The sequence below is a fragment of the Engraulis encrasicolus genome, chromosome 2, assembly GCF_034702125.1.
Source record: "Engraulis encrasicolus isolate BLACKSEA-1 chromosome 2, IST_EnEncr_1.0, whole genome shotgun sequence".
NCBI lineage: Eukaryota > Metazoa > Chordata > Actinopteri > Clupeiformes > Engraulidae > Engraulis > Engraulis encrasicolus.
The window spans coordinates 29,755,145-29,775,157 of record NC_085858.1 but is presented as its reverse complement, the minus strand read 5'-3'; the positions used below and the strand labels follow the sequence as shown (position 1 = coordinate 29,775,157).

Genomic DNA, 20,013 nt, shown 5'->3' with positions numbered 1-20,013 from the left:
CAGAGCTAGACCCCAGCATGAGCTCTCACATTACGGGATGCACAGCTCGCCTGTCTGTTTACTTGTATTTAAACCTGAAGACTTACAGTATATTTGCGCTGAACAGTTGCACACACAATACAAGTGGCAGTTTTTCTTTCCCTGTTCCTAACAGCAAGTCTCCTCAATTCAAGTGAGGACCACTTCTTGAGAGCTGTTCTAATCAAGTCGTTGATTGCTGGGTTGGACTGAGCCTCTGCCGGCTATGACTGATTGCGGTCGAACAAGAGCTGTGTTTTCATCGATCAGCGGCGTGTTAAAGTAGGGTTGCTCAGAGAGCAGGAGCAAAAGGTCTCTCAGTTCCTTGCTCCATTTTGAGAGAGAGAGAGAGAAAACTGATGTAATCAATTTCACTAGGAGTCAGGAGTGTTAAAAAGTAGGAGTGTTGGTGCCCTCCTCCTGCAAGTGCTAACGTCAGCGTCAGATGATTGTTATAAAAAAAATTAAAAAAACATTGTCTTTAACCATTCCAATGCCCGACAACTGGCTGCATCTTTATCCAGACTATCCCAAGTACAAAGTCCATGAACTTCAAGAAGACGGGCCATAATGATATGATTCAATATCGATTCAATGACTTTTTGATACCTAAGAATGCCCAGGATATGGTACGATTCGATTTTATTTTTTCCAATTACTATTCCACTTCTATTATGTTATGGAGCTAGGTCATTGGGCATGGGCCAGTGATTCGATTATTTTCGATACTTAAGAATGTCCCACGATATGACATGATTTGATTCGATTCGATCGTCAGCCGTAGGATGGATCCATTGATACTAGAGATGCACTGGATCCTGATTTTTAGGATCCTGCCGGATACCGGATCCACTGCTTAAGATCCTGCCGGATCCGAAACCGGATACCGGATCCTACGAAAGGGTTGAAACACATAGCCAACTTGCACACGCGGGCCTTTTTTATTATGTTGGCGCAATCTATTTTTAAGACTCATTGGCTTACTGCCACACTTCCTTCAACGACCGCTCCCAAAGGGCTTTCACTCCATGCAGCGATTGGGGTTGTGAAAGACGGACTGAAAAGCCTAGACTACGTAAAAAGTAGAGATGCCCCAGATCCTGATTTTTAGGTAACTGCCGGATACCGGATCCACTGCTTAAGATCCTGCCGGATCCGGATAGTCTGAAAAACCCTGTTATCCTGCCGGATCCGGAACCGGATCTTGGATCCTGTACATCTCTAATTGATACATATGGATTATTATTTACACCCCTACCATGTCCATCCAATGCCTCTGTCGGCAATCGAAAAATTAACGGATTTTAATAGAGCTGCCAAAAATAACTTGGCTACATTTAAAAAAAAAAATAATTTACCCTCTGCAATATTACTATTGCTTTCGAAACTAGTCATAAAAAAGGCCATAATTAGATTTTTGGCGCCTGTAGATTATTACTACTGTATGCTATGTAGTCATGCAAGCCGTATGAGACGCCAAGTGCAGTTTAAAATCTTCTGCCCTGATGGAAAAACTAAAAACCCAAAGAACTTGACAATACTTCCTCCTAAGAACAACAACCACAGTTCTTAACTGGAAATATGTATTTATGAAGTTGATCTCCAGTTGTCAGAGGAAGAGCACAACCCTGCAGCTTTACGGTTTCACCACTTTTTTGGCGTGCCGACGTTTTGGCACTAGGCCTTCATCAGAGACTCTAGCTGGAACTGCACATGTTTGAGGGAACAATAGGATCCAATGGGAGTGACCCTTCTCGTATATTACACTTTTCACCCTTTCCCCTGACTTGGATAACAGTGGGGCCAGTGATGGATCTAGTATGTCCTCGGTGTAAATCCGCCTAACTCAAGCTATTGGAGATGTTCAAATGTCATTGGCTTGCATGTGAAATGGAAGGATTACCCACCTCGTCACAACATTTGGGCGCAGTGTCACAAGAAGTATGGTGGTACCCAGGCTCACGTCTGAGATGTAAATCTGCAAATTATTGGAAATCACTGAGCGCTGTCATGAGATTGAAGCATCCTTTCAACAGCAATCCCCTTTAACCCACATCTGCAGAGTCATCCCATGGCTCATGCTGTACTGACCCTTAGCCCTCCAGTGGGGCTCAGCTGACCTGCTGGGGATTGAGTCATTCTGTGGCTGGTGATGAGTGTTATGGTGTCCAAATCACTGTTGTGTGTTTGCCCATTCTCTCTCTCTCTCTCTCTCTCTCTCTCTCTCTCTCTCTCTCTCTCTCTCTCTCTTTCTCATCTCTCTCTCTCTCTCTCTCTCTCTCTCTCTCTCTCTCTCTCTCTCTCTCTCTCTCTCTCTCTCTCTCTCTCTCTTCCCCCCCCCATGTTTTGTGGGGGTGAGGTTGGTGTGGTAATGTGGTGATGACAAGTAAGTAGTTTGACAATGAATTAATAGATGAGTCTCTCTCTCTATCTATCTCTCTCTCTCTATCTCTCTCTCTCTCTCTCTCTCTCTCTCTCTCTCTCTCTCTCTCTCTCTCTCTCTCTCTCTCTCTCTCTCTCTCTCTCTCTCTCTCTCTCTCAGGTCTTCCACTACTACCAGCCTGCCTTGACCCTGTTGCAGGTAGTGCTGGTGGCGGATCTGCCAGCGTACTCATTATCCAGTACAGAGTTTCAGCTGTATCCTTCCTTCCAGCAAACCCTCTGCTCTGTCTGTCTGTATGCAGAGAGAGGAGTGCAGTAACAGGGTACGCTTCTCTTCATGGGAGTCTTTGTTCATTGGAGAATGTACTGTTTTAGAATGCAGTGTGTGGGTTCAAGGACACACACACACGCACACACACACACACACACACACACACATACACACGCATACACTCCAAAGCTTGTGTGTTTTGTGTGCTGCTTTCTGAATCATACGCTGTACCGTAGTAGGAGTAAACACAGTTTTTAGCAACTTCAACCCCTGCGGTGAAAACAGGATGTTTTGAAACATTACACTTGAAGCCCTCTGCCAAAAAAAGAAATCTCCTTGGCCACAGTCCTCACTTTGTCTGATGGCCAAGAAAGAAAAGAGGAAAAAAAGGGAAGATGGGCTCAATGGACTAGACAGACATGATCATTTCCCTTAGCGTCTGGGTTTAGGTTCCTCAGTCTGGCACAGTGTCTGCTCTCGCGCTGTGTGTGCGTCTGTGAGTACGTGTGCAGGTGTTTGTGTCTGTCTGTCTGTGTTTGTGTTTGTGTCTGTCTGTCTGTGTGTCTGTGTGTCTGTGTGTGTGTGTGTGTGTGTGTGTGTGTGTGTGTGTGTGTGTGTGTGGGGGTCTGTGTGTGTGTGTGTGTGTTGGGCGGGTGGGTGGGGGGGCTGTTCTGAACTTTAGTCTTAAGGCTAATGATTGAGCAGAGGTGGTGGGCCCGTGTGTGTGTGTGTGTGTGTGTGTGTGTGTGTGTGTGTGTGTGTGAGAAAGAGAGAGAGCGTGAGAGCTACAGTGCGAGAGCTAGAGCGTGAGCGAGAGAACATCTCTGCTATCTGCCACGCCTACACACACACACACACACACACACACACACACACAGACACACAGACACACACACGGGGGTTAAGTCTGTTTGATCATGCTGTGCCTATCAGTAATTATGCAGCATGGGAGTGCTACTGTGTTGCTGTCCTGAGGGGGTGTGCTGTGCTGTGCTGTGTGTGCTGTGCAATGCTGCCCTGCGTGGCTAAGGGAGAGGCCAAAGGAGCAGCTCTCCTTTTCAACACACAACCGGCTGCTTCAGAACCTGTTTGCTGCCCACGCTGGTATTAAAATATACATGGCTTCAGTGCAGACTTGTCTGTTAAGATGTGAAGTGAGAGGTCGGACCCGGTTATGAAGAGTAAATATTTGATCATAGCCGCCAGCTGATCCCGCTGTGTATATCGCACATACCCACCAGGCAGGTAGATGAGTTAATGAATCACCTGACATTGCCCTGTTTTCACTTGACAGACAGGAGGAATGCATGTTTTACTTTCTCAAGCCAGACTTTAACTTAACTGGTAAATATTTGATACATTTGATCTCTAAATTAGGCCATTAGGCCTTTTTTCCTGTTGGCAATTTTCTCTCTTCACATCAAGGCATACTTATCAAAAGTTTGTTTGCAATACCTTGGATTTTTGTGACAAGTGTTGATTTTATTGTATTTTTGAAATGTAGGCATTGAATGATTGCAAGCTATGCTATTGCAGCTATGCACTAACCCCCCCCCGCCCAACACACACACACACACACACACACACACACACACACACACACCATACCACACAACCACCGTACCTGTCCTTGGTGTACCTTAACCCTCCTGTGCCCCAGTGACCTGTCCTCCAGCTCCACCAGAGCCCAGATGCTGCTGGATCAGCTGGCCACTCTGCGGGGAAAGGTAAGCCAGGTAGAGTAGTAGGGGTGCACACATCATAGACTTGAGGCGTCTTCATTCATGTCGCTTCTTGCTCACACGTTGTGCGAAAGTTAAACAGTTCTAACTTGGACCAACATTGCTTTGTACTGTACAAAAGGATATTGGTCTAAGTGAAAAGTGCTAAACTTTTGCGCGAGTGAGCGAGAAGCAAGGTGACATTTTGCAGACTCCGGTCTCGCATTGCTGGAATATATCGGTACACACTTTTTTCCCGTGAGTAGCAACGCGTGGACGCACTCTTTAAAGGACTGCTTCAGTCAATTTCAATATGCTGTTGTATTGCTCACGCTACCCTTGACCTGTCAGTACCCAGTGATGCCACATTTTTCGGCTCAGCCCTTTCCGAGATATTCTATGAGCTATGAGCTATTCTAATGGGGGCAGTGTTTGTTTACGTTTATTTATTTTTTTAACATAGGCCTACTCCAAGTATTGCTAGTTGTCTGCTGATGTTGCATACCTGCCGACCATTACGCATTTTGTGTAGCAGATACGGATTTTGACATCAAACTACGGCGCTGTCACTTCAAAATACGGGAAAAACCAATAGCAAAGTGTTTTCACGGGCCCTTATATATTATATTTCTCTGTAGACTTGCAACCAGCCAGAGCCGTAGATATGGCTCTGCTTGCAACTCTCGCGCTGGCTTTTCCATTGGCCAGCAACGTGTGGGGGGGAAATATTGACCAATCAGAGCGCTGGTTTAGGGGTCTTCATTTGTTGTCGCTCCGCTCGAGTCGAGGTATCAGCTGCAGATAGAAAGTTTGCTTCGAAGACACACAAGCAGAGAGACTACTCCTATAATCTCTGACACAAGTGTCCTCCTGTCATCATATATTATCCATCTTGGTGCTGTCGCTGTAGTTTTACAAGTGAGCACCGTCAAAATCACCGTTTCAAAGGTAAATGGGCTTTGAGAAAGGTAGCCTCAATGGGAATAGTGAATTGCGTCCAGTTGCTAAATCCGTAAACTTATGAAAATAAATAAAGCTCGAGGTCTAGTCCTGAACATAAATGGTTCACCCAATGTTTCGCCGTATTTGACGGCAATATGTTGGTACTTTTTTGATATTGGACCGAAACGAGATTACTTCCGAATGAGAAAATGTGGTCGACTGCTGACTATTACTGCGCTATAAATTAGCAGATTAGCAGCGAACTAAATTTGGTTTCCCTTTGCGTTGGATCATTTTAACTGGGGGAAATAAAGCGATAGTTCTAACGGTTGTTCTCGGAGTACATCCGTAATCTACCATGACACCGTATAAAGACATAGGAATACTGGAGTCGTGGCCCATTCTGTGAACAGGTGTAACAGGTCTTGTGCGTCATACCAAAATATGCATGACTCCACGACTAGAACTGTCCGTAATCACGTATGGCAATCTATTAATAAAATATATGATCCTGTCATCATGTATGTGCAGAACACTGAACAATAGCCAACTCATGACGGCAAATGACGGTAGATAGGCCAATATGTAGAGAAGTGGGAAAAAAGAAGCGTGCATGCCAAGGTTACTGTATCATTGGTGCATGCACCTCAAAAGTTACTGTGGAAGTTCCAAGTGGCCATTAGCCCTCGTCCATCAGTAGAGCCCATTGACATTAAATAGAATACAGCTCCAGGCCTTTTTATTAGAATACCATGAAAAAGTTGATTTATTTCCATAATTCCATCAATAATGTTAAACTGTCATGGATTGTAGATTCATGGCCCAGTTTTTTAACTATTCCAATCATTAAATTGTTTATTTTTACACATTTTGGTCTTCCAGCTCAAATAAAACATGAATTGGGGAATTCACATCATTAGAATATTGTAATAAAATCACAATTTTCTTCATCAAAATTTGTTTCACATCAGTGCACATCAAATCAGTTGAACTTTGGTACTTTCTACACAACATGCAATGTTCAATACTTGGTTAGGACTCTCTCTGTCTTAATATTATTAATAATAACGGCCATGATGCGTTTAACATTGAAGTCAATGGCAGAAACAGTGCATGGGAGTAATGGAAGGCCAGATATCCTTGATGCTTTGCCGTCAGCTGTTTTTGTATAGCTGACCTGGTGTCCCACACTTCCCTCTTCAATATACCCGAAGATTTCCATGCCACGTTTTGGTGTTAACTCACCAGTTTAATTCTAACTCAACAGAAATTAAACCCCATTCATTTTCAATGGGGATTCATTTCTGGTTATTTAGAATTAAACTGGTGAGTTAGCGCCAAAACGTGGCATGGAAATCTACAGGGTATATTGAAGAGGGAAGTGTGGGACACCAGGTCAACAAACAAGAACAGCTGACAGCAAAGCATCAAGGATATCTGGGCTTCCATAACTGCCATGCACTGTTTTTCCATTGACTTCAATGTTAAACGCATCATGGCCATTATGAAGACAGAGAATGTCCTAACCAAGTATTGACCATTGCATGTTATGAAGAAAGTACCAAATTTCAACTGATATAATGTGACCCGAATTTTGATGAAGAAAAATGTGATTTTATAACAATATTCTAATAATGCGAATTCCCCAATTCATGGGTTTTTTGAGCTGGAAGGCCAACGTATATAAAAAGAAAAAAATAATGATTGGAATAGTTAAAAAACTGGGCCATGAATCTACAATCCATGACAGTTTAACATTATTGATGGAATTATGGAAATAAATCAACTTTTTCATGGTATTCTAATAAAAAGGCCTGGAGCTGTATACTGTCAATGGTAGAGCCACATGACGTGTAGGCTACTGAATGGATGCAAGTGTGATTTTGATGTTAGCCCCCAAGGTAATAATATTAACCTGATATTATCCTAGCCTAGATAACACCTGTCTTTATCTTTTTCTCTACAATCTGCTGATACTTCTTCACAGTAGGTGACAACATCACCATTTATTAATATTGGGGGAAATGATGTAAGAATCATTGCAATTCAACTTTTTGTTCATAAAAATCACTGAAATGCATCTGTATTATATAATCAAATTATAAATGTCCCTACATATACCTTCTACAGCCAAAAAATAATAAGCAAATGCTTCAATTTCATACTCGATTCCAGCTCCTTAACACCCCCCAAGTGAGCAAATGCTCTGTTTGGCTGGTACATAGGATAACTTACTAGCCAGGGCCTCGTTTCCGAAAGGGCCTTAAGTACTACTTAACGCTACGTGCTACTTAAGTTCGCACATAACACCATCATAGAGCTCACGGAGCGTTTCCCAAAGCCAACTTAGCAAAGAACCATCGCAGGTTGACACGTAACTCTAAGAGAAATCCACGAGTGATCTGGAGTAGTCTTAAGATTGCTAAGATTGATCGTAACGGCATGGCACAGTGGAGACACCCACAGGATATGAAGGGAAAAGAAGAAACTTGCGCATAAGATTGCTGTTTTAAGACGCGAGTGGCATGGCACAGTGGAGACACCCACAGGAAAAGAGGAAACTTGCGCTTCAAGTTGATGTTTTAAGACGGGAGTGTAAATATCATGGCACCACAGTTGACACTGTAACGAAAATAAGAAGGTAACATTAATTGTGTAAGTGTATAAAATAAAAGCAATGTGTTAGGAAAATATTTTACTGGCAGCAAAATAGTTCAGCTGTGTTTGATAAATCAGGGCATTATTAAACTGTGATCAATCATAATTTGTGTGGGTGCTTCGTGAACAAGAACAAGGCATCCACACGCAAAATAAATAGGGGCTTCGGCGACCAGAGACAAGAGTGGTGATGTCGGGAGGGCCACTACCGAAACATTAAAAAAAAAGAAAAACGGTGAGCGAGTCGTTGCGCCCTCTTTCATTTTCAAGTACCCTAAAAGGGAAGGCGACGCCGAAAAGACACGATAGTTGTAGGATAAGGGTAAACTATGACAAAAAAGGCAGCGATGGGGATTCGTGTAGATTTTTTGTTTTAATAACAGCAGACTGCCGTGCAAAATGTTCCTCACAGTTGTTAAAGCCTTGAGTGCGCGGTAGGCCTACTTTGCGCGCCGCTCCCCAAATGCGCATCCCAATTTGGAACTAATAGGCCTACTTGTCTCCTTAAATATTAAGCACGGTAGCCAACTGCACGCACTTTGTCTGGTTTAACGGCGTAGCTCATGGTTTTGCATGATTTCATTGTGTGTGTGCATTTTATTTCATTTGCCAACAACAACTCCTGTCGATAGTTGCAAACTGCTACAAATGTAGTCCCACCCTTATAGAAAACAACTTTTGATACTGACACACGCCTTACATTTTGTAAATGGTTTAGCAGCATGACGGCGCAGTTCACTCCGAGGACACTTCAGCACCACATATGTGGACAGCGATCCTTAAGAGCGACGCTACGAATGATCTTAGAGGCTGTGCACGCACGTTCATGTACGAGTGTCTTTGGGAAACAGTCGTAGGAAATCTAAGAACATTCGTAGGATCACTGGTTAACGACACACGTAAGGCTAAGAACCATCGTTATCCGGAAACAAGGCCCAGACTGGTGGTATGTTTGACTAGTAAGATTAACAGCCATATTGGCTGGTGATCAATAAAGTTAATTTAGAGGCCTGAATTCCAGCACACTATACCATAGCATTTTATTGGTGTCATGGTGTGAAACAAAAAAAACATCTTCCATGAAAGTTTAATAATGTATGGTAGTTCAAAGTACTGTGAAGAGCAAGATAATCTGGTGAAATTGGGTAGCCGTGGCCTAGTGGTTAGAGAGTTGGTCTTTCAATCTAGGAGTTGCCGGTTCGAATCCCCCCTGACTTCTCCCTACACCTCCATCCATGGCTGAAGTGCCCTTGAGCAAGGCACCTACACCCAAATTGCTCCAGGGACTGTAACCAATACCCTGAAAAATAATAGTTGTAAGTCGCTTTGAACAAATGAAAGCGTCAGCTAAGTGCAATGTAATGTAATGTAATGTAATTGCCAGATAGACGGGATGTTAGGCTAAAATGCATTAAAATGCAGGAAATTGCATCTAAGAAAAGCAATTTTTTCCTGGGAGAGGACCCCTACTCCCCCTGCCTGAATGAAGTGTCCCATATTTTCCCCCTTGACATTTGGCAACCCAAGGTGTGCAAAACAAAGTAGCCTCTCAGAGATGGGCCCGCCGGCGGCCCATGGTATCGCGCTGCGTTGACCACATTTTCTCACTTGTAGGTATTTGTTGCGCCGTGAATTGCCGCGCCGCGATAAATTGCTACTCAAAAAAAAAATTCAAGGTTGGCAGGTATGATGTTGTATAACCTTTTGGATGTTTTTGGAATAAATAAAAATGTTTTTTTTTAAATGTAAACAAAGCACTGCCCCCATTACAATGACCAGGATCTCGGAAAAGGCTGAAGAAGAAAAAAAAAAACCTCAGGTACTGACAAGTCCAGGGTAGTGTTAGCATTTCAACTGCATGTTGAAATTGACTTAAGTTATCCTTTAAACTTGTGCCTTTCTCATTACGACACTGAGAATTACTTTTGGAAGCGCATCCTTCTTGACCAAGAAGTCGGTTTTAATAAAGGGACATTGAAAGTTAATTCCCATTGATTATAGAGGTAGGAAGCATAAACCATAAGAAATAATAGTGTAGTGACAAACTTTTTTTCCTGTGCACCCCAATGTGGTTCACGCACCCCCTCAGTGAATGTTACACAGCCACACATTTTGGGCAATACTCATTCCCAATAGACCTGCCATTTTTTCTGCCATCATTACAATGGAACTTGTCGCAGGACAAGTCTAGGAGTTATAAGTTACACTAAAGATGGATCGTTCCAGCATACAATTCACCAAACAATTAAAAACGTTTTGTTAATTCTGTATAAAAACACACATCTCAGCCATTGCTCTATTCAGCTCGCGCACCCCCTTGTGGCAGGCCGCGCACCCCCAAGGGTGCACACATCCCAGTTTGGGAAACCCTGGTGTAGTCAATGTGTGTTCATTGTTTCCTTGACCAAGTTGTTAATCATTGTCTCCTTTGCATACCCAAAGGCTTAATTATTTGGATTACAGCACATCCCCTCTCTGTGTGCTTGTGCGTCCCTGCTGTGTGTGTGTGTGTGTGTCTCTTTGTGTGTGTGTGTGTGTGTGTGTGTGTGTGTGTGTGTGTGTGTGTGTGTGTGTGTGTGTGTGTGTGTGTGTGTGTCTCTTTGCTTGTGTGTGTGTGTGTGTGTGTGTTTATATGGCAGGTAGCGGCGGTGTTCTCTCTGAGCTGTGTGGTCAGCCCCATGGCTCTACCCTCCCCATCTCAGCTCAGCACACACAAGTGGAAGGAGTTCATGGCCAAACGACCCAAAGCCTTCACTGGTAACACAGACGGACGCACGTACACACACACACACACACGCACGCACGCAGGCATGCACACACACTAGGGGTGCACCAATACCACTTTTTTGAAAACCGATACAAGTACGAGTACATTAATGTGTGTACTTGCCGATACCGAGTACCGATACCGATACCTTTTACCACCAAAATACAATAAAAATAAATGCATGGCCTTGTTTTTTTCCACCTGTGATATTTTTATTGTCCATTTCCATGTAGATTTAAATGTTAGTAAATGTATGAGGTGGCACTTTTTTCCATGCTGCTTTCAAGTCCACAGAACGTGACAAGATTTTGCATTTTTTTGTGTAATAGCAGTATCGTTCCTGATATCGGCAAGTGCTGTACGAGTATGAGTATAATGAGCAGTATCGGGTGCCGATACCGATAACAGTATCGGTATCGGTGCATCCCTAACACACACCTTCACTTGTTAACAGTGGAACCATTGTGTGTTGTTTACCCGTGACATTGTGTTCCAGACAATGCCGCTACTCTTGGTGTCCTTGAGCTGTTGTCGTGCTCTCTGGTTAACCAATAAGCCCATGCCACCCTGCTGATGCCACCTGTGTGTCTCTGTGTCAGTGTGTCTGTGTCTGACCTGTACCTGTGTGTCTGTGTGTGCACCTGTACTTGTGTGTGTCTGTGCCTGTGGGTTCCTGTGTGCCTGCGTGTGCTTGTGTGTCTCTGTGTGTACCTGCATCTCCGCAGTCCCAGAGGTAGAGGTCAAAGGCGAGACGGCGCACTACTTCCTGCTGGTGCAGGGGGCGGCCGAAGGTGGCTGCAGAGCGCGCATGATCCTCTCGGCCAATCAGATCAACGGCTCCATTGCACTGGAAATGGCCAACACGCTCATGTGCAGGAACCATGCCGAATCATCAGGTGTGCTCTTTTGGTGTAATACTCATAATAATGGCAGTGATGATAATAATGGCAGTAATACTAATAATAATGAGGATAATTAATAGTAATAATAATTATATAATGTCCTGAATGCAAATGCATGATTCTAAATGCTAAATGCAGGTTTCAAATACAAGCTAAGTTTACATGTACAACTTTTTTCTGTTCTGATTAGAAGTGTCCATTTACACCTGGCTACAATGCTTCAAATACAGTGTTTCAGCCGTGTGGCAGGGACACATATACTAGGATGGCATTTGTTGCAATAAAATGGTGTCATATAATATGCCGCTGCAGTCCCATTGTGTGGAGTACCCCCATGTGTGGAGATCCATTGCGCTGGTCATGCAGAATCATCTAGTCATGCAGAATCAGCAGGTGTTCCTTGATATATTATATAGAGGGGGTTGTGCTGGATGCTGCCCTTCCTCTGATGTGCTCCTCTGAAGCCTCTCATACGGCTTTCAGACCGACCAGAACGGAGCCGGTGTCGGTGCTCGCACCAGTTACGCTCGGCACTAAAGTGCTTGTCTGCGAACTGCCCGTGTTCATGCCGGGCACTGAACTTTTTCCGCACGTGACTGTGTTACCCGGATGAACCTGCTGACGGCCACGCTGTCGTTACGGTTCGCAGAGAAAAACCTAGTATTGTATCAACCTAGTATTGCACCAACTTTCCGGTTTGCAAACGCAAATATCTGTGGCGTGAACACGACGGCCGGTTCGCGATTAGGTGCAGGAACGGGCTCCAGCACGGTTCTCAGTCGGCCTGAACGCGCCATCAGAGCACCCTGGAGCTCAGAAACTGACCAACAATAACCTGCACGGCTGGAGCAGTGTAGCCCCGTGCAGCTGATGATTGATGTTGATTGAAACATGTCTGTTAAGACACAGACATAATGACGTGCATTCATTGTATATAATCACAGTCACCAAACTATCACAACGTAGCATCACAATATTAATATTACAAAATGAACTCCCTCGACATTTGGACACGGCCTCCCCACGATAATCGCTCAGACCAGGTTTCAGTTGCACAGGGCCCTGCCAGGGCTGATAGTATTCAGGCGCCATGCCTGATTTCAGGCTTGACAGAGTTTGCAAAAATAAAAACATTGATAATAATTAGCCATTAGGTTATTCTAATCTCAGAAAGTGCTACAGGTTCAGGGTTTTCTTCTACTATCAGGCTTGAATAATGGTCATACACTATTAAATGTTTGAATAATGTGTCAAAATAGGCCTGCGTCACGTCACTATGCAGTATCTTGTCGTCGTCGTTAGAGCAGGGGAAAAAGTTCAGGCTCAGGATTTTTTTTCACCATCACCCCTGCCCTGTGCTTGCCAGACAAAAGACATCCAGTACAGCTGACATGTTATTACGTCATCTTTTTAAACAATAACGTCAGCTTCAATAGAAAACGTGAATTCATGACTGATGAAGTGTAATAAGTGCTGCCGATCATTTTGATTGATTGGTGACTGAGCTTAGTTCAAGAATCACGATCACTGATAACGGAGGAGTAATGTTCCAGGCGTAGTTGCAGCTGTACAGGGCCTGCCTTTACGCTGCCCACGGGCACCAGTGTTTCCACATGGTGAGTGGGCGAGGGCGAGACCGTGAGAGAAAGGGAGGATGGCACTACTCACATGAGCGTCTCGCATGAGAGACGGAGCGCAACGCCACCTGTGTGTCAGCAATAGGGCGTGCTTGCTGTACCATGGGGCTCGTTTGGCACGGCCAGCTGGCTGGCTTAAACTGAAATATGTTAATTTTCACTCCTCCCCCTCTGCTTTGTGTCGTGTTCTTTTAGCCGTTCTAAATCGAACACATACCCACGGCCTCTCGTGGCTTATCACTTAAATTTCCATACATGGTGGACTGTTGTTTTGAAGAGTGTTTGGTGAAAGAAATGCACCCCGAACTGGAGCTAGTGTTATTTTGTGGATAAATGTGCCTGACCAGACCACACTTAACCCATGTGGCATGGACAAGACTATCCAAAAAAGGTTCCGGTTCAGACATCCTGCTCACCAAACAAGGCTTCTTGTGGCAGAGCCCCTATGGGTGGATGTTCTCTCTCACACACACTCTCACACTCACACACTCTCACACACACACTCCCTCTCTCTCACACACACACACACTCACTCACTCACTCACTCACTCACTCACTCACTCACTCACTCACTCACTCACTCACTCACACACACACACACAGACACACACACACACACACACACACACACACACACACACACACACACACACACACACACACACACACACACACACACACACACACACACACACACACACACACACTACAGTCCAGTAATATGTACTATGGTGTGTGTAGCCATTGCACTAGCTACCAGATAAGGCATCCCCCCCCCCCAAAAAAAAAAAACGCTTACAATGTGCACTGCACTCTCCTCAGATAAACTTCACTGTCCTGTGGAAAAAATGAGGTGCCAGTGAGGCGGGCGGTGCCTTCCTCATCTCCTCACTGAGTGTTGCGTAGACTAGATGCTAGCCTCATGTATTTGGAGTATAAAGGGCACAGCGCTCACCTCATCCCGTCCGTCCTTAATCATAAAGTTGCTTTTAATGGTTGACTCAGAAGGCCACTAATCTTTTACGCACTCCAAACTGCTCTCTCTGTTATTGTACCTGAGGAAAATACCTACAGAGTAACTAGCTATGGCTAATGTGCAAATATATACTGTATACGCATCTGAACAATGTGTTGATTTTTATATTGTATATTGGTTTATTTAGTTAACAAGGCATGTTGTAGAAAAAAATGGCTAATATTTGTTTGTTTTTTTGATCTCCACACACTCGTACACACACACACACACACACACACACACACACACACACACACACACACACACACACACACACACACACACACACACACACACACACACACACACACACACACACAGACTCGGATGACAGCATGGTTGAGTGGCTGCGTTCCTTGCCTGCTGTCCGTGGTGATGAGCTGGTGTACCAGGAGAAATGTCTGGCTAGGGTGCAGACGCTTGCAGTCAAGGAATGCCTCCGTAAGTACCACACACACATGGTACGGGTACACACACACACACACACACACACACACACACACGCACACACACACAGTGCCCCCCCCACACACACACTCGACACACACACACACACACACACACACACACACACACACACACACACACACACACACACACACACACACACACACGCACACACACACAGTACACCCCCCCCTCCACACACACACGCAACACACACACACACGCAACACACACACACACACACACACACACACACACACACATACACACACACAACACACACACACACTCGCACACAGTGCCTCTCATGCCACTCCACTAGTTGCCCAGGCAACAGAACCAGAGGGGACCTTCGCCTGAGTTCCACTTTTGCTCCCTCTCCTGCGTGTGCAGACAGAGAGTCTAGACTCGGCGTCTACTGTGCCCAAGACTTCAGCGGCACTTTTTAATATACACTCACCTGCAGAGTGACCTTTTTGAGCTGCACTATGGAAAAGACGCAGAAGTCTGGCCTGCAGAGAGAAGACTTATGGCGGTTCTCTTAGCCCCAGTTTAACATCTCGCGCTGCTGAAGCCGTGCCTTTCCTTCCCTTCCCTTCGCATCATCTTTTTTTTTATTTCCATTTAAATGGTTTAATTTATCCTGGGAGCGGAACTTAAGATTTCAATCACAGTTTACTTTGCTGCTCTGGGGGGCTGGCGTGCCGTGAATACGCATTGGAGATAATGCAGGGTCCCCTGTGTTCAAATTAAACTTTCAGAAGCCTCTCAGAGCCTGGGTAATATGATTTTATTTCCCTTGGAGCAGGCGCTCACAGTCTGTTACAAGTCAGTCTAGTGCATGTAGCTGTCTGAGCACACACACACACACACACACACACACACACACACACACACACACACACACACACACACACACACACACACACACACACACACACACACACAGTATCAGGACATGCCGTCGGAATGTGTTGTTTTGAATGAGAATTTGAAGTGACCTTGAGAACTTGGCTCTACTTTGGTGTTTGTGTGAGATTCTGCTCACATTCCACATGCTCCAAAGTTGGAGGGTTTTGGTTTACACTGTTGCACTTTATGTTGCCTGTTGTAATGGCGCCGGTACAAGGGAAAAAGTCTGTGTTTCTGTCTCGTCAACGCCATAACTCCCCACCTGTCTGTGTCCTTCAGGTGACCTTGAGAGTTGTGTGATCCACCAACGCATCCTGCATCAGCGCAGGCACCTCTCCGATAAATTGTTCATCCGTCAGAGTTGTTGTGTATTTTCTCCAGAAGGATTAAATCAGCATTGCTAATACGGTGCTGTTCTGTTCTGACCTGCCGACGCCGTGCACCGCGCACTGCGCGCCCTCTGTGTTTGGACGGGGGCAGGCCGGATCAAATGAAATTCGATGCTCATCTTAAATCCAAATGAAAGGGCACGGTGTTTTGGCTCCCCTATTTCAGTGTGTGTGTGTGTGTGTGTGTGTGTGTGTGTGTGTGTGTGTGTGTGTGTGTGTGTGTGTGTGTATGTCTGTCTGTGTGTGTATGTCTGTCTGTGTCTGTGTGTGTGTGCGCCTGTGTGTGTGTGCGTGCCTGTGTGCGTGCCTGTGTGCGTGCCTGCCTGCGTGCGTGCGTACATTCACCAGGTAGGAGGAAGGCGTACCAGGTGCCTTATGGTCTACCTGGCAGCCATTTGCGGTCGCTGCTGACCCTGGCCAGAGAGCAGTTCTTCAGCATGCAGCAGGCGTACGGCCCCTGCAAACCCAAAGCGCCCCCCAGCTCTGCCACCCAGGAGCCAGGCCAGGACCAGGGCCACGAGCAGCAGGCCCAGGGGCAGCAGGGGCAGGGAAACACTGCCAAGGGTAAAGATTTCATTCGCACCGCCCACACCACACACACACACACACACACACACACACACACACACACACACACACACACACACACACACACACACACACACACACACACACACACACACACACACACACACACACACACACACACAAACTCTGCACTGCACTGCCAGCACAGCACCAAGGTTGCCAGATTAGGCCGTTTCCATGTCAACTGTGTTGTTCAAATGACAATCTCCAGGTAAAACAAACACATTGGATGTTTTTTTCTGTAGATTTCTGCCCATGGAAAGCAATCCAATTGTTCAATTGTGGCAGTGGTTAGTGCCTCCACGTGTTTGTTGAGCTTTTTTATGGGCAGGAAATCCTCCGTTACATCTGGCAACCCGGCTCAGCACATCAGAGCCCTGCTAGACTGGTCTTGCCATAGCCTCATACTGATGTACCCTGGTGCTACGGTCTGGACCTGCATCATTGAGGACCGAATTCAGGTGGAAGGGGGGACCCTGAAATGACCTTACATTCCCCACGCTAACCCACACTAATACATTCACTCTCATTTCTCACATTTTATTGAAGAGATCCTTCACCCTGTTTTTTCCTCCAATTTTTTTGTTGTTTGTTTTTTTTTAAATCCAGAAACTGCTGTTTTGATGTATGCACATCCACCACCTCTCTGACGCCTAGTTCTGTTTTATTCTCAAATATCTGGCTTTGTATTCATAATAATAACCAGTGAACCAAATAATACTGTAAATAACTGCTGAAGTGGTACTGTAGCATAGCATGTCATTAGCTCTATTGTCTGCTCTACTCTCCGTGATGTCTTCCTCTGTGGAGCTTCCTACTTGTGTGTGTGTGTGTGTGTGTGTGTGTGTGTGTGTGTGTGTGTGTGTGTGTGTGTGTGTGTGTGTGTGTGTGTGTGTGTGTGTGTGTGTGTGTGTGTGTGTGTGTGTGTGTGTGTGTGTGTAGATAGATAGATAGATAGATAGATAGATAGATAGATAGATAGATAGATAGATAGATAGATAGGTAGGTAGGTAGGTAGGTAGGTAGGTAGGTAGGTAGGTAGGTAGGTAGGTAGGTAGGTAGTTTATTTGTCCTTTCGGAAATTTGTTCTGTGCCATTTTCAGTGCATCTGATACAATTACAAAGACATTACAATAGACAAAAACACAATAGACAAGTGACAATTGTTGAATATCCCATTTCTCTGGATTCTGTCATGTGTTCAGACTCAGTGCTGTGGCCAGAGAGGAGCGTGCTGCAGAACTCTGAGAAGCTGAGGAGGAGTCGACAGAAGTCCAGGTACACCACACTATAGTGCAGTACAGTACAGTACCATTATACCACAGTATAGTACAGTAAAGTATACCACAGTATGGTAAACTACAGTATAATGTAGTACAGTGCAGCACACTACACCATACTACAACACACCACACCACACCACACTACACTACACCATACTACACTACACTACACTACACTACAACACACCACACCACACCACACTACACTACACTACACCATACTACACTACACTACAACACACCACACCACACCACACTACACTACACTACACCATACTACACTACACTACACTACACTACACTACACTACACCATACTACCAGGGCTCTAAATTAACTTTTTCCACCACCAGCCAATTTGGCTAGTGGACATTTTTTCTTACCAGCCAAACAGAAGCTCAACTAGCCATTTTTTTTAATCTCGCCAAAATAAACTATGCATTAGGCTAGTTATTTTTTTTCTAATTAAATGGTCATTTTGTCCAACTGTTTCTACAACACAGATACACTATAGGCCTGCATAGGCTACTATATGCCTACATAATAATTAAGCATATTATAGGCCTAGGCTATATATTTTTTTCATTATTTTTTAACTTCTGCTTTATTTTTTACTTTCATTACTTAGGCCTAATTAATTTGATTAGTTTTTGTTCAATTCCTCTGAAAACAGCTGAATCACATCGCACAAGCCACTCACATAACAGACCTTTAACATACAGTAACCAAGCACACAGCCAAACACTACAAAACCTCACATACGCACACCCCAAGGAAGGAGAGATGAGGGGAAAATGAGAGGAGAGAGGAGGAGCTCTTCTCTACCATGCGCAACAAAATGACAAGAAGCCTAGTTTAATTAAAAGTAAATAATATCTCGGGAATCTTCGCTTCCTTTGTTACTTCCACAGCTTCGTCGTTGGTTGCTTTTTTTTCTTTCCGATGGCGTGGGCTTTCCAACTTTGCGCCACGACTCTGAACATTTCAGAAGACAACTGAACTGACAGCTACGGTCACACTACTCTGACAGTCGGCTCTCCTCCTCTGCCCTGGTCGCTATTTCGTTCCACAACCACTCATTTTTAACGTCACTATTTACAATTACTACTAGCATTCACCAACACACAGAACCTTGCTCTAACCCCCGCCACATTCTCATCACTCGCACAAAACATAGTCTACACAACAGAAGTAGCGCTATGCATAATCTGCGTAAGTCCTGTTATTGAAACGGTCAGGGTTTCCCTGCTTCAAAAATGCAGCCTGTTACAGCAAGGTTCATATAGTAATAATAGCAGTAGTGACCGGGTTGTAGCGAAAGCGACGAGAGCATAGGAGGAGAGCTGCCTGTCAGAATAGTGTGAGCGCAGCTTAGCTGACAGAAGGCTGGTCGTCTGAAATGTTTTCAATCCTGGCGCGCGCAACAGCATGGAGTTGACGCTCGATGCACTGGAAAGCCCACGGTGGGAGGCTACGTCGTGACGCTAGTGTCCATGGGTAATGTAGGAAATCTCGCCCTATAACGTTCGTCAGAGCAGCGGTTTACCGTTCATAAGTTACTGTACTCGGGCGCTACTAGCCAAATTGGCGGGTAGGTATTTTTTTCTACTAGCCAAAATGAATTTTCACCCGTGTTTGGCGTGTTGGCGTGTGTTAATTTAGAGCCCTGCATACAACACTACACTACACTACACTACACTACACTACACTACACCATACTACACTGCACTACACCACACTACACTACACTACACTACAACACACCACACTACACTACACTACAACACACTACACTACACTACACTTGAGTACAAGACAGTTGAGTATAGAACACTACACTACACTACACTACAACACACCACACCACACTACACTACAGTACAGGACGGTAGAGTAGAGTACGCTACAGTGCAACTCATAGACAGACAACCCCCCCCCCCCCTCTCCCACACACACACACACACACACACACACACACACACACACACACACACACACACACACACACACACACACACACACACCACACCACACCACACCACACCACACCACACCACACACACTTGACTCCAAATCTACAGC

General features: G+C 44.9%; 1 protein-coding gene across 3 annotated transcripts in view; it reads left to right on the top strand.

Annotated features, from left to right (window-relative positions):
- Positions 1 to 20,013, top strand: part of mtbp (MDM2 binding protein) — a 56,205-nt gene that overhangs the window by 15,740 nt on the left and 20,452 nt on the right. For 2 of the 3 annotated variants that reach the window (XM_063186050.1, XM_063186035.1), the window contains exons 9-15: positions 2,561 to 2,655; positions 4,332 to 4,398; positions 10,632 to 10,749; positions 11,485 to 11,655; positions 14,635 to 14,754; positions 16,410 to 16,625; positions 17,855 to 17,927. In XM_063186050.1, coding sequence (XP_063042120.1) covers positions 2,561 to 2,655; positions 4,332 to 4,398; positions 10,632 to 10,749; positions 11,485 to 11,655; positions 14,635 to 14,754; positions 16,410 to 16,625; positions 17,855 to 17,927 — 860 coding nt within the window. Of the gene's footprint in view, positions 1 to 2,560; positions 2,656 to 4,331; positions 4,399 to 10,631; positions 10,750 to 11,484; positions 11,656 to 14,634; positions 14,759 to 16,409; positions 16,626 to 17,854; positions 17,928 to 20,013 lie in introns of all 3 variants that reach the window. The other variant, XM_063186042.1, reaches the window with a different exon arrangement.